The sequence below is a fragment of the Diadema antillarum genome, unplaced genomic scaffold (genome assembly GCF_040938485.1).
Source record: "Diadema antillarum isolate AM-2024a unplaced genomic scaffold, OU_Dant_1.0 seq00000079_RagTag, whole genome shotgun sequence".
In the NCBI taxonomy this organism is placed as follows: Eukaryota; Metazoa; Echinodermata; class Echinoidea; order Diadematoida; family Diadematidae; genus Diadema; species Diadema antillarum.
In genome coordinates this window covers 2,296,349-2,322,008 of record NW_027271172.1, presented here as the reverse complement: position 1 = coordinate 2,322,008, position 25,660 = coordinate 2,296,349, and the positions used below count along the sequence as shown (strand labels likewise).

The 25,660-nt window shown below is 35.7% G+C and overlaps 1 protein-coding gene across 1 annotated transcript; it reads right to left on the bottom strand.

The window, feature by feature from the left end:
* Nucleotides 1-1,889: 1,889 nt before the first annotated feature.
* On the bottom strand, nucleotides 1,890-15,096 carry LOC139726085 (lactadherin-like). The gene is made up of 8 exons (XM_071637167.1): nucleotides 15,093-15,096; nucleotides 13,948-14,133; nucleotides 12,297-12,401; nucleotides 11,654-11,983; nucleotides 10,541-10,875; nucleotides 6,331-6,487; nucleotides 5,075-5,292; nucleotides 1,890-2,033 (listed from the first exon to the last, which is right to left on the bottom strand). Exons 1-8 carry the CDS (start codon nucleotides 15,094-15,096, stop codon nucleotides 1,890-1,892), a joined length of 1,479 nt encoding a protein of 492 aa, XP_071493268.1.
* Between the last annotated feature and the right edge of the window lie 10,564 nt (nucleotides 15,097-25,660).

Sequence of the window (25,660 nt, the reverse complement as noted above, 5' to 3'; positions counted from 1 at the left end):
TAATACATTGTAATTAAAGTACCACGCTAGAGTCCTTAACAGCTTTATGATTACTACTTATACATATAATGCCTGACAGAAAATTCGATAACAGAAGTCATAACATTCTCTGACAGTGTTTTACAGACAGCAATTCTGCAACATATATACGCGCAGAATAGTTCACATTCAATAGCTTTATGATGCATGCAATACTACCTATAACTTGTTTTTATTACAAGGAATATGACACGATTTTTTGTCATGATTGTATTACTGTAAGTTTGTTGATCACATATCATGGTGTTAATTACCACGTGTAATTTACATCTATGCTATCTCCATCACTCATTCACTATATACATGTAATGACTGCATACTTATTTACAGACACGGAACTGTCATTTAAATACGACGCAAACATAATGATACATTATTCATTATGTCCACTTTTTACGGCATGCGTGACAAAAAGTTCAAACCAGAGTAAAATGTGTTTTACCATCTTAGATTTTTTTTTTCACGAATTAACATTCTGTAACCTTCATATCCCCAGAAAAATAAAGATTTCGCCATTCTAAAACGCACGTGATACCGATTAAACTTGTTTTGACAACACGACATTCAATTCATTGTTTTATATAATCTTATAACAGTAACTCATGACGAATTTAGTCAGTGTCATCAGTGTGATCAGTAGGAAACAAGAGTCCTGGAGGATTTTTTTTTTCGTTAGAAACTACTACTTTACAGTGATATAGGCAAACATATAGTCCTTTTAATACAGATATATTATAAGCACACATTTCACGCCCGGCCATTCAAGAATCGTAATCATTTCATATTGCAATTAATGCTTTATTGTATTGATAAGACCTCGATCATTTTTTTTTCTTTTTTGCCTACCACAACGTTTTTGGCCACAATTTATTCTGTACACTCTGGTTTAGCCAGAAAAATCTGGGAATCGTTATTTTGCTCCACCGTATATCGTGGCATGTTACGTCACTCACATTTAGATATTATGAGTACTTTCGAAGAAACACGATATCTGATCTAGTAGTACTCTGTCCTTTGTCCAACACATATTTGAAAAAAGTGCATCAGAAAAAGACAGAGAGTGGTTGCACTAGAGGATAAATGGTCAATAACGATAAGAAAGTAAGACAAGTAGTAGCTCCACGGCAATAGTTGGCAAGAGCGAATCTCTTACTATAGTGCTATGATTAAGGTTTTCAACCAGTCAATAACTGTTTTTTTACCGTGCGGGAGACGGGAGGGGAGTTAAGTGAAAATCTACAAAATAAACGATGAGCTATGAGCTCAATACAACTCGTAAACTTTGTTGTATTGTGTTTTTGTTTCGTTTTAATTAAATTCATGTATTTTGCACTGTTCTGAATGGGCAGGGGGTATGAGAAATAAAAGCTTTTCTAACCTAAGTATAAAGATTACTAGTAAGTGCACTAAAAAATATTTATTTCAATGATATAAAGTGATATCATGATGACACAGAAATTGATATGATGGCAATAACTGCTGGAGACAGACATGAAATTACTTTCATGTATAATGTTACACAAATTCAAAAATTCATAGACATGGAAAGAATGATCTGATAATTCAAAACAGCAAAAAAAAAAATGCAATTTCATAATCAACGATCATTATTGGGGGAGAAAACATAATTATTCCAAGTCTATACTCATCTAAACTCATCAAAAATACTCGTCAAACTAATACTTATCTATACTCAACTTTAAGGAAAAAAAATCCATATCCATGGAATCCTAGGTTTTCAGATTGAGATATCAACACATTACGAGTATGGACATAAACAAAGGAGATGATACAAATAAATAAAATTAAATTAGATAATCCACGAGATGGATGATTATACAAAGAAGCCCTCAAATATCATGGCCTAGAACTTCGACTCTCATCGATGCATAGTTCCTGAACGTGATTGGATGGAACCTGACGTAACGCGCCCTCACCGGCTTAGGTAGTAATGAAGTCACGTGGGAGTCTGTGTCATAATTAGCTGGGTACACCTGATATGATATCACACACAAAGAAAAACAAACTTGAGCTAAACAGTCAGACCACAACTTACACTAGAGATAATGGGGCGAAAACCTGGGGTTTGCATGCATTACCCAAGGACACATGAGACTTCTCTGCCCACTTTTGTTTTATTAAACGTATAACATTGTTTTTCAAAAACGGTGAGATCTGTACAATCTGGTTTGAGCGATATTCATGAGGTTCATCACTTCATTCTTTATACTGATTTTTGTACCGGTATAATTGTAGTTGGTCAAGATAAACATATCCGTTCTGGGTATAACTTCATGCCAATGAATTCGGGAACCTACAGTTTTACAAGCGTTATAGCTTTTATGTAGGCCCCATATATACATATATATATATATATATATATATATATATATGTATGAGATTAAAACCTAAAATGGCATTAAAACGCTTTATCCTGGCGAGGAAATTAAGCGCATGTTTTAGAAACAAGACACCAAACAGGTTAGTCATCGCATTCTTCATCAGCGACCAGGATATATGTATATATATATATATATATATATATATATATATTGTATTTACTTGTGACATCCAGATGATATGACCATATGTGACCCTGCACCTCAAAACAAACAAAAAGTCGCCAGACATGAATTTTTAGTTAAGACCATATTCTGAAAGAGCAGACTTTAAGCTTTAAAATGATGTATAACTCAAATCAAATGGATTCTCCTAACCTATCTAAATACTGGAAAGAAAGCACAAACTCAGGAAAAGTGTGAACTGAGAAAAGAGGCCCTGCTATTCAAGCGCTTAATCTTTACCAAACCGTGCTGGCTGTGCGATGAATGGGACAAAAAAACAGGAAGTAAACCATCAGAGTAACAACAATGAAGGGATTATCACATTAAACTGAAATTAAGCATGCCTCATCAACATGTTCTGTCCATAATTAACGCCAACTTTCAAAGCAGTAGCACTATCCTTTTAAAAGTTATTAAAGTTGAAAGTGAAGAGTATGAACAAGGTTTTTCAGAAATGAAAAGGGGATTCTAAAGACACACCTAATCACACTATTCTACCAAAAATGTTCGAGATAAACTGCTAAAAAAACACTTTCCTGCCCGTTTTATGATACCAAATTTTAGCATAATGTAAAAGAAGACCCGCTCTTTCAGAAAATGTGAAAAAGTCAAGTTCGGCTAGGTTAAACCATTTCACTTATTTTCAGTCCTCACGCAAAATCAGTGTGTGCGACTTTATGTTCGTTTTGAGGTGCACGGTCACATTATACAATTGTGTTAAGTTTTTTCTTTCTTCTTTCTTCTTCAGTTTAAAGATCTGGTTGTATGTATTTAGTATTTTTGTTTTACTGTCAATCGCTTTGTAATATCATTTCAGTTCAATTTAATTTCATTATGGAGAAAATGTAAATATGATAAAAAAAAGTAAACTTGAATTGAACTTTGCATTATACTTGGTAAGATTAGATACTGCTTTTTGAAATTGTTGTGTGGTTTGACAGCTAATATCGTATTATCGTTTATCCTCTTTCCAGTATTTCTTTATCTCATTATTATTTTTCTTTTTGCATAAGCATGATTTTCGGTGTAAAGAAAAAAAAAAGGCACATGCACTAGTTATTGTGCAAGTCGGAAACGTATAGCTCTACCTTGGGTCCACGGGATAGCGGGTCGGTTGCAAAAACCCAACTGGTATCATCCAGGGAGGTGGAGATGTGCATGGACGTTGCCCATTGTCCAGTATTTGATCTGCCTTGAGTAACAACGCCTGTAACCATGAACTCTTCCCCCAGGTCGATCTAAAGTAATAGTTGTGTGTGTGTGTGTGTGTGTGTGTGTGCAAAAACACAAACAAAGCAATGCACAACAAATAACATTGTTAATTACATTGTGTTTTGAGATGAGATTGTTAAGCGCATAGGGAAAATTCATTTGTTATATGTGCTATAAAAATTTCATTACAATTATTATTATTACAACTCAGGCAAATACAATTGCGACAGGAATTTGAAATTGACTGAAAATAAATGTTAGGTCTTGATTATTCATCACTAAACCGTTTCTGCATTATATCAAAGGGATTATCCACCTTTTCCAATTTCATTTAGTAGGCCCTGTATAATATTGTTAATAATTTCATGTCAGTTGACATTGGTTTCTTTGACTTTGTGTACGTATTTTTTGAGGGTCCCATACCCTACAAGCTTTGCTTTTTAAGTGGGACCCTCCATTTCCATTATAATCTTTGTATTAGGTATATACCTTAGAAACGAAATTCTGTTGTTACTCGTGACCACTTGTACGTTTTCTTTGAAATTGTTATAAATTTGTTCTGTAAATGTATTGTATATATTTTTTCTGTTTATTCAATGGAAATGGAAATAGAATTGAATTGAATTGAATTGAATTGAATTGATATTCTGCTATAGAGATGAGAGAAGGACGAGAGAGGGCGCTATAATATGAATGTAAGCATGACCCAAGTCCTTCATTCTTACATTCATGTAAGATTTAACTCATTTACTTCAGGCACTTAAGGGGGTAATTAGGATTTATCATTTATACACAAGATGAGTCCATGCATAAGCTACAATTTCCCACGTCAAGCTGAATTTGGCCAAAAATTGGACTTGGGTCGTTCTTATATTCAGGTCTTCAAATGTCAACATTGTGTAGTGGACCGAAAAAAAAAATCTTGGATGGGTTTCCAGATTTTTTTTTCCTTTTTTTTTTTTTGCAGATGATCAAAAATCATCTTACAGATTCTTTGAATATTCATATGCAATGAAATTATAACCTGAGATTGACATCTTTTTATCCATGTGTGAATGCCCACTATGTATAACATGAGTATTTGTATGTGTTTGCGTTTGTATGCGTGCTTAGAATATTTTGTTGTTTGATATTCTTGATCGTATTACCTATTGAATGAAATGTGATAGTTGTAAATACGAAATGCTAGGCACGTTCAAAGAAAACCCGCTATCATTTTTTTTTGTCTCGTGAAAGAATAGGGAGTGGTCAGTTCTTACTTTCAGCCATCTGTCGTGATCATCATCATGTGGTGTCCATGCAGCTGCCGAGGTAATTCCCGAAACATGTTTTATGTTCAGCCTGCCATACTGCGGCAGGGTAGTGTCGCTGAACGACGACGAAGACGAAATGCTGGCATCAGGAATCCGACCATCTTCGACCCCGAGAGGGACGCCTCGATCGAGTGGACAGAGCTCGCTCTCGTGATTAATGGCGGCTAGAATAAATAATCATTAACCAGTGTACTGTTAGCTCATGTGAATTGTCAATTCACCATTCTCCTTTTCTCAGGTGGTCGGCATTGTGCTTCACATTATATCTATAATTTCTTTACAGATAGCGAATGGCCTCGTATCAAAACGAATTTAGGGTTTCAGTCTTTATTACCTGTGATATAGATTGGGGTAATATAATTGATGTAAGATTCATGCATATTGTTATCTATATTCAAATCGATATTTCTTTTGATTATTGCCGAAAGGAAATTTGATTTTAAAACTATGTTGAAAAGAAAAGAAAAATAAACCAATCAATCAATGTCATTTGTTGGTAAAACATGGGAACCGGTATGAATAAAATTAAAAAAAGAAAATGAAGCAAACAAACACAACACAGACACCATCTCACAAAGACTCATAAGCAAACACCAATACACTGTGAAAAAAAGTGAAAAATAAGATTTTAAGTTTAATCCAGAGTAAGCACATGAAATGCTGCAAAAAATCGAAATAAGCTATACAATATATTTCAAATATCTGTCCCCAATCAAAGCAAATAGTTTAGAAAATATGGAATTAGTGTACTTGTGTGTGAAAGTGAGTAATATTGTATCTTACTGTTTACCTTCATTTTCACTATTAACAAGTCTTCACCCTACAGGAAAAGTGAACCACTTCTCGCAAACTTTTTTAAAGGATATTCCCATTACAATCATACCAACAAATAGCATGTGTAATACATTCGGACATGCCTTCTCCGGTCAATCAGTATAAAACGATTTACTTTTTTTCAATTTACACGCAGTTTGACAGACTACAGGAAGTTGCCAGACTGCCCAGCTGGAGGAAGTGGTTCTGTTAAAATCGATATACACACACTTTGGACACACACACACACACACGCATTTTATACACACATTATGCGTGTTTACATTGTTGCCCTGTTCGCGGTGTCAACATAGCGTGATACAAAGTTGGGACCGTGCATATACTAATATGCGTGTGTGTTTACATGTCTAAAAATCAAGCATATCTACCGATATCATCTTGCAAAGGTCCATAGCCAATCAGCTCCAGTCGGAGACTCACATGAACGTAGTAAGTATTTTGGTAGAGTCGAATGTATTGTGCTGTCAAAGCTCTCCTGAAGTAGTGCCTTACTTGACTCGTCATATCATAATTAGCCGGAAATATCTTGGACGGCAAGAAAGTTATGGAAAACATTATAGTAAAGCAAACAAATAACAATTTATAAACAATTATTATAAAAAAGTATCTGTTAACTGCAAACAATGAGACGAAGTCGAAATAACTAGCTGTTAACAAGAACGTAAATTTTGAATAATAAATATATTAGAAAAATTACCATTATATCAAACTGTAATAAATTCGAATGTGCGATAGGTGCACAGTTTTCCGACAAGTTTTGTTTTAAAGCTATTCCCTTATCTTCCTTACGTGCATGAAGCCTTGACATGGCTCTTGACAATGTTGACAGATAGAAACTGTTTGAAAGCGATGATATTCATTTGTCTTTTAATTAATTTAGAGAATCCTTTAATCATCATCTGCGTGATGTAATTCCCCCCCCCCGAAAAAAAGCAGATGAGATTAGATTAGATTAGATTAGAGACAACTAGGTTACCGTGGGACTCAAAATCAATCTTCGTTCAATCATTATAGGAAAAAACGGTTGTATTAAAATGAAATTGGAAAATGAGCACAAAAAGGAGCAATTTGAAAATAAATACTCTTGATAATAGTGAAAATACTTTTACACAGATTTTAAGTACTAAAGGCAAAACAGAAATTACATACAGCAATTACTGACCTATTGGTTTGATATGAAAAATACTTGACAAGTTTAAAACATGCCTGAATGTGTCCGGCAAAAATTTAGATGTTGTTGAAATAATGCTAACTGATGAAATAATTCATGAACCATTCATATAATGCACATTTTTTAAATTCTTATTTCTCAAAACAGGTTTACATAAATAATCCATAAACATATCCAATATATACATATATATATATATATATATATATATGAATGAATATTCGAATATGTGAAATATGAGAAATCAACATAGAATTGTAGAAGCATTGCTTGTAGGGTGTAGATTACCAGATGCTGATAAGAGATGAATTCTTACTTGAAATTTTACAGTTGAAAGGAACGACGATTAATGGAGAAGGGAAATGCAGACGTCGAAGAAATTAAAAAAGAAAAGAAAAGAAAGGAATGTCCGCAACCCAAAACTTCTAGAGAGTGGCGTGATAAAAAAGGTTAAAGCTATGCTCAAAATACCCCTGCCACAACGAATCATTTTACTGATTTCCTAAGTCAGTGTTTCCCCAAATCTTTTTTTTTTTCTACTGATAGATCTGAGATTGTTAATACTGTATCTTCTTTCAAGGATGAAGAACGTTATGGTTATGATGAGATAGACAATTTTATTTCCAAAGGTGTAATATCCTCAGTTGCTGCTCCACTTGTCCATATATTCAAGTGTTGCTAATGGCGTGTTTCCTAATAAAATGAGAACGCCTGTAGTGATTCCTGTATTGAAGAAGGGCGATAAATTTGAAATCAGTAATTATCGTCTAATTCCATTATCCTTGCTGTCCAAAGTTTTAGAAAAAAATCATTAATTATAAGAGAATTATTACTTAATTTGAAGCTACACATTTTTTTCACTAATTTTCAGTTTGGTTCTTGTGAGAATGCTGTTTTAAATTCCGTTGATGAAGTGGCTTATTCATGCAGTAGATGAATACTATTACTTGACTAATATTTTCTTGGACCTCTCACCAAGGTCTTCGATAAAATTAATTATGATGATATTCTACAAATTACTGCATCAAGGAATACTTGAGAAGGCCTTATAGGGATGCAGGATTTATTTAGCTTTAAGGAAGAGAGTCTGTTACAATGAGAAATAATTCATCATTAGTCAGAGAAGTTAAATGCGGCTTTCCAAAGAGAAGTCTTTTAGGGGGGTTATCTACTCCTAATATCAATGATTTTTGTCAGGTACCTGAAGTAAGATCCTCTATACATTTTAATTTTTTTCCCATAGTGATCTTCATGTTCTTGTTCAAAAAGTTGACATTGCATTACAAAAATGTACCAAATTGGGTCAAAGCTAATAAGTTATCGCCCAATTTTTAGAAAACTAGATATGATTTTGCTAATACTGTTGACACGTTAATACAGATGATAGTTTTGGATGATTCTAATTTAGAAAGAGTATCACATTTCAAATTCCTTTTAGTAATTCTATATGAAAAACTATTCTTGGAAATCACATAATTGATCATTATAGTTGCAACACAAGCTGCCATAACATTGGCGTTATAAATTGACAACAATCCCTCAAAAATCATTACTTATGTTATTCTCGTCATTATTATTGCCTTACCTTACCGGAGTCTATAGCTTGGATGGAGTGTCCCTCTTGTAAAATAAAGCTCACCACGTCATTTGCTATTTCCCATACTGTTTTGTACAAATATATTGCTTCCTTCTTATGCGCTGTCATGAATTAGTGATTTGTTTTCATTCATTTTAGGGAAATGTATGTACATGTATGACAAAGCAACTCTTCACTTCCGTCTATCATCGACTATATAATGTTCCTAAAAGATCAATCATTCCATGAATACCCAACTGGACGTTCTAATGAATATCATTTACCCTTTTTACGAACGATTTGATAAGCTTAAAATGCACTTATCTATTCCAGACCAAATTCAGGTATTCCTTGAATCATGATCCAATATTCATTTTAAAGGAGACAACAATCTTCTGTATTGCAATCCTATGAATCTACAGAATTGAATGGTTATTAGTCTGTTGGCAAATATTATTTTATTACCCTGTAGAGGAAGGTGTGTTACCACAATTTACTAACACACCTATTTGGCCATAGGATTCGACACTCCAAGTTTTGTTTTGTTTTTTCCGAAATTATTTCTGTTATCGTTTTCCTTTTCACGCGTCACTTGAATTTTTCGACACACTTTAGACGAAGATCGCTGTCTTTGTTTAACGCTCTTGTCTATCCTGTTATTTTACTGTTGTATTAGTCTTGTCTCGATAAATTGTCTAGTCTCATTATTTTTTTTCCTCTAGTGGCTTTATTGTTGTCCCAGTCTCGTTTCATTCTCATTCGCGTGTGTGTATGCGCGTGTCTGTTTGTTACAGACTCTGTCTTTTCATTGGGCTTCCAGACATTTTTTTTTTTTCGGTGGGGGTCTGTGATTCAACTATCTATCTTATGTTGGTGGTGTGTTTTTTCGGAGGGGCCAAACATCCCACAAGCTTTCTCTTTTCAGTGGGTCCCTGTAGTTGTTTTGTTTTTCACTTTGTGTATGGTTTGCTTTGCTTTGATAACTTCAATTTTCATGACAATGTAGAACTTTTAAAATCTTCCACAATCATAGTATACTCTTTTCATTTCACATAGTTTTTCTTACCTTATTCTCTAATTCCAAAGAAAGTAACTTGTATGTTCTTGTCAAAAAAACAACAACCTTAAATTGAATTGAAATTGAAAAAAGAAATATACTGAGATTGTCTAGTAGTTGTCATTTGATCACCAACTAGAAGCAATGACTGACGAAAAAAAAATCCTACAGCTCTTTCGTCAAACCATGTTAATTGCTTGATGTTTTCTTAGTGTAATGATAGTGTAGTGATTATAATAATAACCATTTAGCTTTGCCAAAAAAAAAAAAAAAATGTGTTTCAGTGGGAAAGTGTCAAGGAAACTTGTCTAATTTTGTATAGTTCCTGTTCGGCATTTCAAAAATTCCAACACACAATAGAGACTGTCAAGGAATTAAACTACTTAGTGGAAAAAAATAACATTTTCGCGCAAAATCAACCCATGATACCATGATAATCACTGCCAAAAGCCCTTTCTGAAGAATGTGGGATCCTGTGGTACGTAAAAAAGAAAAATTGTGTCAGAACTTCATCATCCCTCTTCATGTCCTTTGTATCGGTAGTACAAATAAGGAAAAGAGATTTATACCAAAACAGAAAATTAAATAAATTTGTTCATGCTCGTGTACTTTGTGATATTTCGCTTTACACATTGAGTCTCTGGTTATATTTTCTTTCATTTGTTTGTTTGTTTCTTTGTTTGTTTGTTTGTTTAGGGGTTTTTTGTGTGTGTGTTTCATATTGAAACTTTTTTTTCAGCATAAAAGCGCTGGTCTTAGAGACATCAAACTTACCTTAACGCTGCGAAAAGCCGTGAAAGGATCCGTATATTCAGTCCAAACCTCGTTATCTAAGCTGGAGGACAGTTTGTATGACGTGACATACTGGTCAGATGAGGCCCTTCCCTGTGTGATGATACCAGACACCAGAAAGTTTGATCCGAACTGAACCTGCAAAAACGGATTTAGGACGCTGGTAGTCAATGAGGCACTCCACGCGTGAGGTCCGTTGAGACGAGCGTGTTGGGTGCAAAGGCCATCCCTGTGGCAGGATGAAGCGGTGATGCTGGAGTCTGGAATGGCGCCATTTTCGAGACCAAGAGGACTACCAGGAGACATACTGGGACTCTCTGAGGGAAAATATGACACGGGCAAATAAGATGTGAAAATTCTTACCGTTAATTCAGTTCTCAAAAAAAAAAAAAATATATATATATACATAATGTGTATATATATATATATATATATATATATATATACATGTGTGTATAATATGCAAAGTGACTATACATGAATGGAAATACTACTATATGCATATAAACGCATATATACATGATATATGGGCCATGGCGCGAGAAAAGGGACCTGAGGGCTTTAAATACCGAAAATGAGTTTTCACCTCCACATTGTAGAAGGAAGTCTGACTTATTTAGATATGCAAACCTTTTTTTCTGAAATTCCAATCCTAAATAACCCCTTTACGACATTCAAAAAAGCATGTTTTGTCCAAATCCTGTCAAATTTGTATGCGTCTATGCATGTGCACGCATTTAGCTAGTTGATTTTTTTTTTTTATTTGCGCGTATTGCTTTGTCAAACTTTCGCGCCGTTTCTGGCTCAGGGCCTTTTTCTCGCGTCACGGCCCATATATAATTATTACAATGTTTATATATGGAGAGAGAGAGAGAAAAAAAAGATTTCATATGCAATTGGTATGTGTGCGTGTGTGGATATATGATTTCATAGGATATACGGTCCGCCACAAATTCATACAACTGCATGGACACCATGGAAGCCCAAATATTACAGCTGCATACGGGCTATCCAGCCATATCTGCAGATGGAAAATGAGAACAGACAAACAAACACGCAAACATAACCGTCATACGTAAATATGAAACATCTCACCTGAACAACACACAATGCCGATGGTAGCGTCTACACCATCATCTGTCTCTTCGTCCATCCAACAGTCAGTGATATTTGCGGCATTTGTTGGGCAACTGACCACACCCACTTTGGCGTACACATCCTGTGATGATTCGCCGTAAAAGTTTCCATTAACTGTTCCGTAAACTCCCTGGAATCCGAGGTACTGGCAGACCAGACGAGATACAAGTGCCGTCCACCCACGTTGGTGTATAAGTCTAAATTTGTCTGGGGTGTAACGAGGTGCAAGGACGATTCTCCCTTCATTCCTGTTTCCTCCAAGGATCCTCACAGTTTCGATGAAAGTAGCTGAGAGGAGTGATCAGAAGTCCCACAAAAGAATATCTCAAATGAAATATACATAGATACGAAAACTAAAGAAAGAAATCCTCGACCATATTATGTAGGTTACAATTTAAAACTAGTATATGATTACAACAAAACTAACGGAGTATGAAATAAATGCGACATCCCTTTCTGTCACACCTTTTATAATAAAAAAAAAATCAGAATCAAAATATCAATACAACGGAATCTACCACATGAGGTTATCTTCTGCATAAAGTTATTTAACAAGAAGATAACTAACTAAATTTACCAAAAAAGAAATTCTGTTTCCCACCTTTTTCACATCGTTTGCCTTGCCAACCATCGAGACACGTGCAGTTGAAACCGTCGTCCGTCTCAGTACACTGGGACTGATGAAGACACGGGTCAGACAGACAGGCTGTTTTCACAAGAGTGTATAAAAGATAAATGTGTAAACATGGACAGTATATATTATTCCTCTGATTATTTTTACAAAGGCAACTTCATTTTAAAATTTCTTTACTTGATTGTCTTGCAGTTGACTTGATTTTTTTTATTTGCTTTTATTGTTCCAACTCCCAAGCACAAATATTTTGATGATACAATATACAGATATAAAACAACATAACAATACAATCCATAGAACATCAGACAAGATATTTTTGTCTTGATTTGGTTCTATAGCTGCATTTTCTCTCTCCAAGTAAAATAACAAATCAAAACAAAGTGATATAGAGTATGCAAAACAGGGAACGTATAACATTTTAATCAACATAACAATAATCAATTTCATAACAACAACAATCTGTAATAACATTACAAAGCAGCAGGTTAAGACATTCTATATTTATATGTGAACAAAGAAGAAATCAATACATGGGATCGTCATCAAAAGCAGACCTTGACGTGGATGAGGCCCTACCTTATAAATACGAATATGATACAACACCAATTAACCTACACATAAAACTCTTAATCTTAACTTTGCATACCAAACACGTTTTCCTCAAGAAAAACACAGAAAAAAACAACCACAAAAACAGCGAGTTGGTGCTTTAAAAAGAATTAAAAAAAACTGAACACCACTGACTACAATAAGATGAAAGTATTTGGTAAAAAAAAAGACTTAAAGTCGTAATCATTGAAGAGAAAAGACAATTTCACAAACATGAAATGTGAGCAACCTATACAAGCACAGCTTGAATTGCATAGGTACCTATGCAGATGCATCATTTACGTTGTATGTCAGTACAACGGTACATTAGTCTTTTAAGTGAAATTATGTTATTCTAATATAAACTCTTCCTCCTCAACAACTTCAGCAACAGCTGTGCGATGAGTTGTGAGGAAACAAATAATTTGACTTCACATCAATCACATCATCTTGAGCTGTTGGATAAATACCAAAGAGTACAGAGAGACAGCTTGTATAATAATATGGTATCGTACCAAGCCGCACATTGGAACAGTGATCGACACTTAGCACATCATAGTCACTGATAGTATGTAAAAATCCTACTTCAGATTAAAGGACTGGTACATTTTCGGTTGAGATAATTACAGCTTCAGGTTTTTCTAAGTTTTTGATGATATTTTTTTTTAGACAATGAAAAACCTGTGGTGAAATATTTAAGAGCATAATAAAATCCTCAGAGGACATGAAGGAATTCAAGGTTTATTTGTTGAAAATTTGTTTCGAAATGGCTAAGATAACAAAGCAAACAAAACGATTCTAATGAAAAAAACGAGACCCACCGTCTATTAGGAACGCTTTGTTTTACACTGTTTGGGGATGTCTCAACCATTCCAAAACCAATTTCCATCAAATACATTTTGAATTCCTTTAACAATCGCATGGTCTCTAACATTTCATAATGTGGTCTCCAGGTATGTAGTAAAAAGTTAAGGGCTGACATCTCACCTTAACCAAAACTACATGTATGTCACCCCTTTAAGGACTATACCTGGTCTCGTGCAGATGTATCCAGTCGGGTTTTCGGGAAGTTTCATTCCTGGTGGCAGCTGCTGTAAAGTGTAAGCGTGCGACTTCACGGGTTTAGGTATGTACTGAATAACGGCGCCATTATCCGACAGCACAGAAGGGCATGGGGCTTTGGTGAGGTGGGGGCACACTGCCGGATTGTATTGTACTGAAAAAAGAAGATTAAATAGAGCAAACATTGTCACTAATTTCAAATAATCACTCCACCACTTTCAATTGAAAACAAAAATGTAACACATGTCACCCTATTAAATATTCGAAAAACAATGTGGAAACTGGTTCATGATGCATACTACCTGAAGAGAAAAGGTGACATTGATTCAAACATGTCCTTAATGTCTGCAAATCTAAATGGGATCAAATCATTCAATCCTCATAATGAAACTGATTAACGGTGGAGTGAAGCACATTGGCCCGAATTCCCAAACACCGCATAAATTTAGATCACTGGATTCTTGAATCCATGGACGTAGTAGCCAGTTGTAGAGGTAATTTAAAGAAACTGCTTCGAAGTGTAAATTAGACAAGATTAAAGGAAGAAGCCTTTCAAATGTGACCTGAATTATCAGCAAGGAATTTCTAAGAATCATTATTCACTTTGAAATGTTGCTTTAGCATATTGCTTTAGCTTAAATGCGGTACATTGCTTGAGAGTTACACTGCACATTACCCCGGACCAAAAACGGGGGGGGGGGGGTGGTCTTTAGTAATACGATTGTAAGATGGAAAATAGGATATTATCCATTAATTCATTTCGAGATACAGCCCACTCCAAATCATGTTTACAATTCCCACAGTTTTATAGTTCTTATATCCTTTCATCAACAATGTCATTAAACTCCCAGGCAAACTCCCCATGTAAAAGCCAGCCATCACAATATACCCCTTCATCCTCAATGAACTTTATACTTAATCCTTTCTTTTGTTCCCCAAGTAATTCAGACTCCTGTATTTACAGTTCCCACAGTCAGTCCTTTGTCCAGTTCTGCTACATGTAACCAAACTAATTCTTACATCAAACACTCATCTCTCATTATGTAACCCTCACATGGTTAGAGGGGTCATTCTGGACTGACAAGTCCTCAAGTCGATACTCCCTGACCATACCCATGACCATTGTCATGGGAAGCTATATGGCTACCAAACGAAATAAAGGGAGCCTGCATGCACATACATTTGTTGTTATTCTACGCTGGATACATTATACATATTACCAATAAATGTGCACTTGTCTAAACATGAAAGGGACAAAACACAGGATGTACAACATCAGAGCAACAAAAATGATTGAAGGCATAATCAGATTAACGTAAAAAATGAGCATGTTCTATTGGCACATTCTGTCCATGATTAATGCCAACTTTGAAAGTAGTAGCGTTATCCTTTCAAAAGTTATAAGACTACAATGTGAAGAGAGTGCCGAGGATTTCAAGAAATAAAAATTGGCCTTTAAGACATACCTGATCATTATGCATTTTTACTCTTCCCCCTAAAAAGGTTTGTAGAAAAAGCGCTGAAAACACACTTTCCCATTCATTTTATGATTCCAAACTGAAGAATAATGAAGAAAAAGGACAGCTCTTTCAGAAAACATGAAAAACTCAAGATTGACTCGTTGGCCCATTTCACCTTTTTTTAGTCCTCACGTAAATTCAAGTGGTGCGACTTTTTGTCAGTTTTGTGACGCACGGTCACATATTCTACCCCTCCATTTCCGTCCCCCCCCCCCCCCCCCCCCCAACGTGGCCACTACCACCGTCGTAAAAAACATCAATGATGGAATGATGGGTAAAAATAGATTGAATGACACAAAACGGTGAGAGTTTCATGTTTTATGAAATACGATAAAAGCAACTGTCTGAGCAATATGGAGATTACTTACTTATCACTTTTCTATTACGAACGAGAGCGCTGGACAAGTTCCATTAGTGGAACGATTGGCTTAAGTTATTTATGTTTTTTTAAACAATATTAGGCCTTCGCATGTCGGTATTGCGCGCGGTGTATTGCTGTACATCAGAAGTAGTTTCTATTCACATTTACTATAGTCTCGCTCAAGCAATTCTCTACATGCGTCATGCTTTCTCTCTCTTTCTCTCTCTCTCTCTCTCTCTTTCTCTCTATCTCTCTTTCTCTCTCTCTTTCTTTAAGCACTTACTTTTCACAATGAATTATGAACTTCATAATTATATTTTATTTATTTTTGTTATAGGCAGCATGTTGGCCTGTTGCCGACCAAGCTGATAAATATACTCAGATTTATCTTGTCATGAATCGCTTGATACTGTTGAGGGATCATAACTCATTTTTTTCCCCTCTCATCTCTTTCAAACCACTCTCGTACTCTGTTTTGCCATGGGTTAGGATATCATCTGTAGAAGAAAAAGCGTGAATATAGACTTTAAACTTTTTCAAGTCTGTAAAATGGTATGATCCGTTTAATCCGCTTTTGGTGGTGATTAGGCATATGATATACATGTATATGTGACCGTACATAACAAAATCAGCAGTAAGTCACACGCAATGATTTTGTCGGGACTTAAACTATATTTGAAACGGGTCAACCTCGGCAATCTTAAGTTTTTCATTTATTCTGAAAGATCAAGTCTTCTCCTTCATTGATATACTAATCTTTTGGGATCATGAAACGAACATGAAATAGTGTCTTGATTTTTGTTTTCTCAAATACTTTTTGTGGAGTAGTGCAATAAAATATGTCTTAAAGAGTCCCCTTTTCATTTCCTACAAACACAACTGTACACACCCTTCACTTTCAACTCTAATAACTTTATAAAGGATAATGTTACTGCTTTGAAATTTGGGATTGATCGTGGACAGAATGTTTTCATAAAGCATGCTCAATTAAGTTTAATCACATAATCCCTTCATTGTTGCTACTCCGGTGGTTTACATCCTGTTTTTCGTTTTTTGGTTTTTTTTTTTTTGTGTTTTTAACTCTCTTTGCATAGCTGGCACGGCATGATTAAGGGCATGAGCAGACTGTGTGTACTTCACAGCATTTTTTTCAGTTCGCGCTTTTCCGGAGTCTGTGCTTCTTTCCAATATGCATTGATAGGTTAGGAAAGTCCATTAGAATTGAGTTATGCATCATTTAAATCAGATTCAAATATTTTTCCTATAATACTCATAAAGAAAAAAAAAGCATTACAACGATGGTTCTGTTAAATGGACAACACCTTTTACAAAAATGTTCTTATAGCGAATCCTATATATAGGTTTCAACTTCAACAACACCTTAGACACAATAATTCTGCCCCCTAGTTTTGGTATCTATTAAAACAAGTTAGAGGAAGCGCTCGTGAGAGCTTGAATTGTCAGCCATAATGTGTTAAAACCTTTGAGACAAAATGTAAGTTAACCATTGTTTAATCAACAAGGACATCTTTTAGAAAAAAAAAAGACCACCAGGGAAATTCTCAATAGGCGTTGTCACATCAGCCCGATGTTTCGAAATAGCGCGCTATTTTCTGACTTGGGAAGTTAAAAAATATCTCGAGCTTGGATTTTTATCGGGCTGATGTGAAAGCGCCTCATGATATTATCAACAAAGGTAAGCTCAATTGACAATTGAACGAACGTGATCAATTCACAATCGATTCAAAATAATTTTTATAGTGTACAGGGTTTTTTTTTTTTTGCATTTCATACTGATATCTAATAACAATAAATCTATCTTTCTGAATCAGCGAACTGTCAAATCACACAAATCGCATAATTCAAAACCTTAAAGCAGTTAGAATTTGTGAAAAAAAAACAAGTTAAAAAGGGGGTCATAGTTTACCCCAACAACCTCTAACGGATAAGACGGACAAAACCTTTTCATTTAAGGTATGTATATTTTTTCACACATTTGCATTTTGTACAAGAACCCAATCACATGCAATGTCGTATTTCTTACACAGAAAATGATGTGATTTTCGAATATATGACGTCAAACAGAACTCACGTCTGAGTGATCATAGGAGGAAAAGGTGACCCCATCCCAAAATCATGAAAATAAGTGCTGTGGGTCTTAAGTCAGAAGACAACATACTGTTTGAGATAATTGATCCACAAACTTTACCAAAAGAATAGGAGAGAGGAAAAAGATTCAAACATGTATGAATAAATAAGTACATAAATAAATGAATAAACAAATAGTACGCAAATAACTCTTTCAGACATAGTTGATCACTATTTTCATGTATCACCAAGTTAAAGTTATCATTACAATAGAACGTACAAAAAAAAAAAAACATTACGTACCTGATGGTCGCCAAAGTAGAAACAAAAATCAAAGTGAGAACAGAATTCCCTGAAATGAATTTTGGAAACAGAGAAATAAACATTTCAAACAATTAATGCAACAGAAATACTACAAGAAAGATTTTTGTTTTTTGTTGTTTTTTGCTTTTAAGACGTAGAGATATAGGCTTATTAAGAACGATTTCGGCATATTGAAGAATGATAAATCGTCTGACATCATGTCTTGAAAGATGCCAAATGTGTCCACATAAATACCCAGTTTCAAATAACAGGTTATTATAAAAAGCACTGAAAGTATAAATGTGACCCTGCACCTCAAAACAAACAAAAAGTCGCCAGACATGAATTTTTAGTTAAAACCATAATCTGAAAGAGCAGACTTTAAGCTTTAAAATGATGTATAACTCCAATCAAATGGACTCTCCTTACCTATCTAAATATTGGAAAGAAAGCACACACTCAGGAAAACTGTGAACTAAGAAAAGAGGCTTTGAAGTACAGTGTCTATTCAAGCGCTTAATCTTTACCAAACCGTGCTGGCTGTGCGATGAATGGGACAAAAATTAGGAAGTAAACCACCAGAGTAACGACAATGAAGAGATTACCAGATTAGACTGAAATTAAGCACGCCTCATTAATACATTCTGTTCATAATGAATGCCAATTTTCAAAGCAGTAGCACTATCCTTTCAAAAGTTATTAGAGTTGAAAGTGAAGAGTGTGGACAAGGTTTTTCAGAAATGAAAAAGGGATTCTAAAGACACACCTAATCCCACTATTCTACCAAAAATGTTCGAGATAAACTGCTTAAAAAAACACACTTTTCTGCCCGTTTTATGATACCAAATTTTAGCATAATGTAAAAGAAGACCCGCTCTTTCAGAAAATATGAAAAATTCAAGTTCGGCTAGGTTGACCCATTTCACTTATTTTCAGTCCTCACGCAAAATCAGTGTGTGCGACTTTATGTTCGTTTTGAGGTGCGCGGTCACAAATATAATAGAAACATTGGTTAAGGGCAACACGGCATAGGTGTTTTTACTCTCGAAGCAAAGGACAGTGAGTCACTAATGTACCTTTAATTTTCTTCACTGGTTTATCGGCGATTGTATATCATACCCTTAGTTTCTCCTCATATTGCTCAATTAGATGACGTTGCCCGAAATGGAGATAAATATATGCATACTTCATATTCCAGTATTAGTCATATCTTACCATTTCATTTCATTTATAAAGTTTCCATACAAATCATACGTGCTATGTTTACAACATCGATCCATGCATGACAATGTAAAATAACACATAAATTGTAAGTTATAAGTTCAGTATGTAAATGCAAATACCATTTACATTGCACAAAATCAATTGAAACCATTTTCAAGCAAATTATATTCATGACAAATAAATAAAATTGTATGTAGATTCGTGCAAGAATCTACACGATAGCGGGTTGTAATTCCAGTTTCCAAATGCTTCGCATGTTACGCGTTCTGTATTCAATGCATCGGATCGTTCGCAGCGTTAACTGAAAACAACCATTTTTCAAAATGATATCTTTATCAGGTAATGGTGGCGACTTACCCTTTGGTTACAGAGATTCCTCAGTCCATTCATCCTGTTCAGATTTTGCACACACTGTTTTCACCAACGTGCAGTTTTTCCCTTAATATGTCATGTAAACATACACAACAAAACTGTGAACACTGAAACACTGAGTTGTGCCGATTTTGAAAAAAAAAAACAAACTCGTCAATGATTTTTGTTTCGACGGTTGCGTGTGTTGTCGCCACCAGCTCACGTAAGTGAGGAATCAGTTTTAATTAAACATATTCTTGACGAAAGATATCCAATCAGCTACGCATTCATCTCGCTAGATGAATGATTTAAAGAACATAGGTTAGGTGCCCACAAACGTGCTGGATAAATGTCACCTTGTACTTTCTATTGTGTAATTGGTTGTGCTCATCAAGCCCCTCTCCTTCAATATCATTGTACCCACTCCCCCCCCCCCATCTCTCTCTCTCTCTCTCTCTCTCTCTCTCTCTCTCTCTCTCTAAACCCCGGTCTCCCTCACTTTCTCTATTCATCTCTCCTAATCTGCAATGCACCATACGCTCTCGTTCTTAGTGATGTATTGACATCCAGCTGTTTCGTACATGGTAGCATATTTATGTTTAGGATGGACTACCTGTTTCAAACTAAGATCTTTACAAAGTAGTACTGCTATTTCAAAAGGTCCAATTACACTGGCCATTGGAGTCTCAGCTATTTTCCAAAAGCTCACAAATAATAAGTTCCGATGGAATCTGAGCCAACAGGTGGAACTTTGGGGACCTCGTCCTCTTGCAAATCCAATAAAGATGAAACGTTGATCGAAGTAATCGGATGAAAGACTGATAGCCGCCCGATATCTGCCAGGCGTTTTCCCTGTCTGCATTGGATTCATTTGATTGCGACTGAAGGATAATTCGGGAATGATCTCACACTGACCCAACACATCCGATAATCGCCCGACACCTGTCAGACTAATCGTTTAGAAATTGGATGGCAATCTGACAGTCATCCAATACTGAATGGATTTTCGCCATAATCTGAAATCGCATCTAAAAGGAAGTCAAATGGACCAACAAAAAAAAAAAAAATACACCTCCTGCCAATGATGCAGCCCTGGGCTGTGTTTTCATGCTACAGCTATTCAACAGAATGTTATTGCCCTTGAGATCTCTTTTGTTCGGGGGGGGGGGGGGGTGGGGGGGATGAGAAGGAGGCACAAAAGACCACGTTGCTACCTGGTTCAGCTATCACTGAAGGTTATTGTATGGACACTACACCAAATTCATGAATGAACTGAGGATAGATGATACATCATTCTTTAATTTTTTTAGAGTATAAACGGCACATTTTTTTTCTTTTGATGAACTGGTTTAGCCAGGGCTCGCCAGGAATACATAATACAAATCAAAGAAAAACACTACAGGCTGGACTACACTTAGCCCGCACCTTTACGCACCTTGCAACTGGAGAGAGGTATTCATCACCTTCATACAGCTTCAGGGTTGGTCGAGAAATGATATGCAAGTTTATTCTTGAAGTCTGCCAAGCCATATAGTGCATGAGTACGCTGATAAGGTGCAGATTTGGCATTCAAATGCCTGACCCATGTTGGAAAACTGCTTGATGTCATTCATCCCACTGGACTGTAAATCGCTGGTGAATGTATACTTACCTGTGCTCTCCGAGTCTGTATTGTTTCCCCTGTAGGCCTAATAATTGTAAAATGCCGAAAAGGAAGAGCAAAAGGTGTGGTAGGGGCAAGAATTCTTCTTTTGTTCGTTATACATGCCTCTAGTCCGTGATCAAGATGCAGACAGTTCGCAAGCACTATAGTAGACCCAAACGCATTTTCTACAACCCATCTGGCCCGTGAAAGACTGTAGTTGTACACTCCCTGCTGGTGAGTCATGTCACAAAGTGACATAGGCTTCATCAGCCATGTCCTTAGCGCAAGAGCGTCCCACAAGGAAGTATTCAAGAAGCTGCATGGTCATCATGGGACAGAGGGTCTGCTGCAGGCAGGTTCAGCTTCCCGGTCTTAATGGCTGTCTTTAAAGGGCTCTGGTTGAAGACCCAAGCATCAGAGCCGGAGCCAGTCTGTCCAATGTCCACTTACATGAACCTGTAGTGAGCATCTATTACCAGCAGGATATTGGAGAAGAAACCTTTGGAGTTAATATAAAACAAACTTCCGGTCTTTAAGGTTTCTTAATGACATGTTCACGAGCAACTCGAAATCCATATTGTAAGGTCTTGTTGCTATTACCAGTGGCCACAAACCTCAAAGTTACAGCAAGTATCAGGCACCAAAGATTTCCTGAATTTGGCGTCGTGTTTTGTTATTCGCAGTGCAACGTGATAGGAGTTTATTGAATACCCGTGGCGCCATTCGCGTGAAATTGCTCATTTTATGAAGAAAAAATATTCGGCATGCATTTCTTTCATTGGTTGTTCATATTGCCCCTATAGGGGTCGACGCTGGATCCAAGGTTTGACCCACACACTCCTTCCCATTCTTGCAACAGCTCATTTTCTGCTCTTTTCTCGTTTTTGAAAACGTTCGCATTCTGCGAATCTCTAGGGCATCTAAATGCTGGAGAATACTTAGGATAGTAGTGAAGGATTTAACCTTTCACATGATATTTTGCTACGTGTTCGAACAGCAGGCAAGAGTGAACTGAGAAGCAAAACGTTATATGCTTAAGTAGCGCTGCAATTTCATTAATTTGAGCAAACACCGGAGGTACGCAATTTCACGCGGCAACTGTAAGCAACTCTACGCGGCCTGTACGCCCGACCTCCGTATATGTACGCAACTCTACGCCCGGTATACGCAAAATACGCTACGTGGATACGCGCTTCCTACACACCCATACCTAACCCTACGCCGGGACTACGCCAGTCCTGCGCGTATATCATAATTATTTTTCACGGGTACACAGCTGATTTCGGAGTAGTCGCTACGCAACTCTTTGCAAATCTCGGTGTGAAACCCCGTTTAAAGGGTAAAATGCATGCACATGAATAGAATAAGCACATGTTTTCTTGTCCTTGCATACACTACATCTCAGGATGAATAACGACTAGCTGTGATAGTGGAATTTCTCATTTCATTTCATTTCATTTATTAAGTTTCCACACAAATCATACAGTCTTGTATTTACAGCATCCATCCATAACAATGTAAAGTAACACATTATTATAAGTTCAGTACATATACAAATAACATTTACATAACAAAAAATCAATTCAAATCAATCTCAAGTACATTACATTGATAACGGATACAGTTGTGTGTGGTAGGAAACTACATAGAAGCAGATGCTTGTGAGAGTAGATTCCCCGAAAGAAATTCAAACGCAGGCAGTTACACTCACACACTCAGTGTAGTCTCTGCACGCACGCAAGTACACCTGGACAAGCGTGTGTGCACACACATTTACACACAAGGAGAAGAGAATGAGAAAGAAGAAGAATATGTAATAGAGCATTCAAACTCTTGCCATTGTTCAGGACCATTGTCTGGGTGTTAAGCACATACACCCACACACACCAATTGACCCCTGTGCAAAATTAAAGTTTTGTACAGGGGTTGAAAAAGAAGCAAAATCTGAAGCCTAACTTAAAACTGATTTATGGTTTCATTTTTTAAATACCTCCAAAAATATTGTATTCAGCTATTGTTCATATCAATGCCAGTGTCATCTGATATATATTTTGTGAACTATTAACGATCAAAAGTGGAAATTTTTTGTAACACCTAATATTATACGTTTGTAATACAGCTGTATTATTGTTTGCATTTGTATTTGACATAAGACATTTCACCTTCTTATACGAGTTGATTATCCGTCTTTGCGATTATTTTGTATTATTTGGATGTGGAAACAAATAAATGACATGACATGAAATGAAATATAAATTCTGCAACATTTAATCACTTCACACTCATTAATAGACAGGAAATTGCCATTTCAGTACCTTTCATATTACGTGTCACAACTTTTGATATGACTACTACTCATGACATGTTTGACATAAAGTTCAAACCCAGAGAATGTAATTTACATATCCTATGCTATCTGTTTCTATTACACAATATTCAGCACATATTTTACATAATTTTTTGTCTCCTTATGGCATTTTTTTTCTTTTTGCTCAAACAGCATATTGCATACAGCATATAACAGCATAGCAAGCGCAAGTTAACATAAAGCTTGTAAGATCTGCTTCACTCATTCACTGCTCGCTGAATAATAGATAAAGAATTGTCCTCTAAAGTACCGCTATAGCGTCTTTCACAACATCATAATTACTATTTATGTAATGCCTGACAGAAAATTCGAAACAAGAAGTCATTACATTCTCTGACAATTTTTTTTTTCAGACAGCGATTCTGCAACCTATATAGGCGCAGATATTTGCATTCAATAGTTTTATGATGTATGCGATACCACCTTTTTTCTTAGTTACAAAGAATTTAACACAATTTTTACATGATTGTATATCTACTTATTGTAAGTTTGTTGCTCAGATATCGTGTTGTCAAGTAGTGTAGCAAGTGTAATTTAAATATCCTATACTAGCTGCATCATTCCTTCACTGTAATGACTGCGTACTAATTTAAAGACAGGGAACTGTCATTGCAATACCACGCAAACATCAAAAAGTTCAAACCAGAGCAAAAATGAATTTCATCTTCTCAGAGTTTTTTTATCTTATTTTAAGAATAGAGATTTTTCAACCTTAATACCCGCAAGAAAAAAGAATATAGGTTTCGCCATTTTAAAACGCACGTGATACTGATTAAACTTGTTTTAACAACGCGAAAGTCAATCCATTGGTTTGTATAATCTTATAACAGTTGCTTATGACGAATACAGTCAGTGTAATCAGAATGATCAGTAGGACACAAGAGACTTGGAGTATATTTTCGTTAGAGTCTACTATTTAACAGCAATATGACAAACTTCAAGTCATTTTAATAGGGATATGATATAAGCACACACACATGCACACATTCCCCATCCGGCCATTCCAGAATCATAATTATATCATATTGCAATTATTTTTTTTATTATATTGAGTTCTCGACCATTTTACTTGCTTACCACAACGGGTTTTGCCAAAATGTATTCTCTATACTCTGGTTCAGCCAGAAAAATTTGGGAAAGTTATTTTGCTCCACCATAATCATGGCCTGTTACGTCACTCACAATTTGATATTATGAGTACTTTCGAAGAAACACGATATCTGATCTAAGTGGCAATTGGCCACTCAGTTGTCGAACATATATATATTTGAAAAATGCATTAGAAAAACACAGAGAGTGATGCCAGTAAAAGGTTCAATGGTCAATAACGATAAGATATAGTGAGAAGCATGGCAGCTCCATGGTAATAGTTGGCAAGAGCGTATATTATCACCAATGAATCTCTTACCATGGTGGCATTACGGTTTCAAGTCAATAACCATATTTTTTGTGGAGGACGAGAGTTAAGTGAAAATTAACCAGAGAAACTGTAAACTATGATCTAAATAAACCTCGTAAACTTTGCTGCATGTAGTTTTGTTTCGTTTTAAGTTCATTTATTTTACATTGTTCTGAATGGGGAGGAAATGGGAAAAACAAAAGGTCGTATACCCATAGGTTGAAAGATTATATGAACTGAAAAATAGTTGTATCAATGATATCAAAGTGATATTATGATGCTATAGAAATTGATTTGATAACATGACAATGACAGACATGCAATTATTTCCATGTATAATGCTACAGAAATTCAAAAATTCATAGACATGAAAAGAATGATTTGATAATTAAAAAAAAATAAAAATACAATTTCATAATGAA

What these genes read in the sequence shown, in the direction of transcription:
- LOC139726085 (XM_071637167.1), bottom strand. An exon ending in CGGCTTTTCGCAGCGTTAAG is followed by an intron (nt 6,488 to 10,540) that starts GTAAGTTTGATG and finishes TTGCCGTCCAAG; the next exon opens with ATATTTCCGGCTAATTATGA. An exon ending in ACCTTTGCAAGATGATATCG is followed by an intron (nt 5,293 to 6,330) that starts GTAGATATGCTT and finishes TATTTATTCTAG; the next exon opens with CCGCCATTAATCACGAGAGC.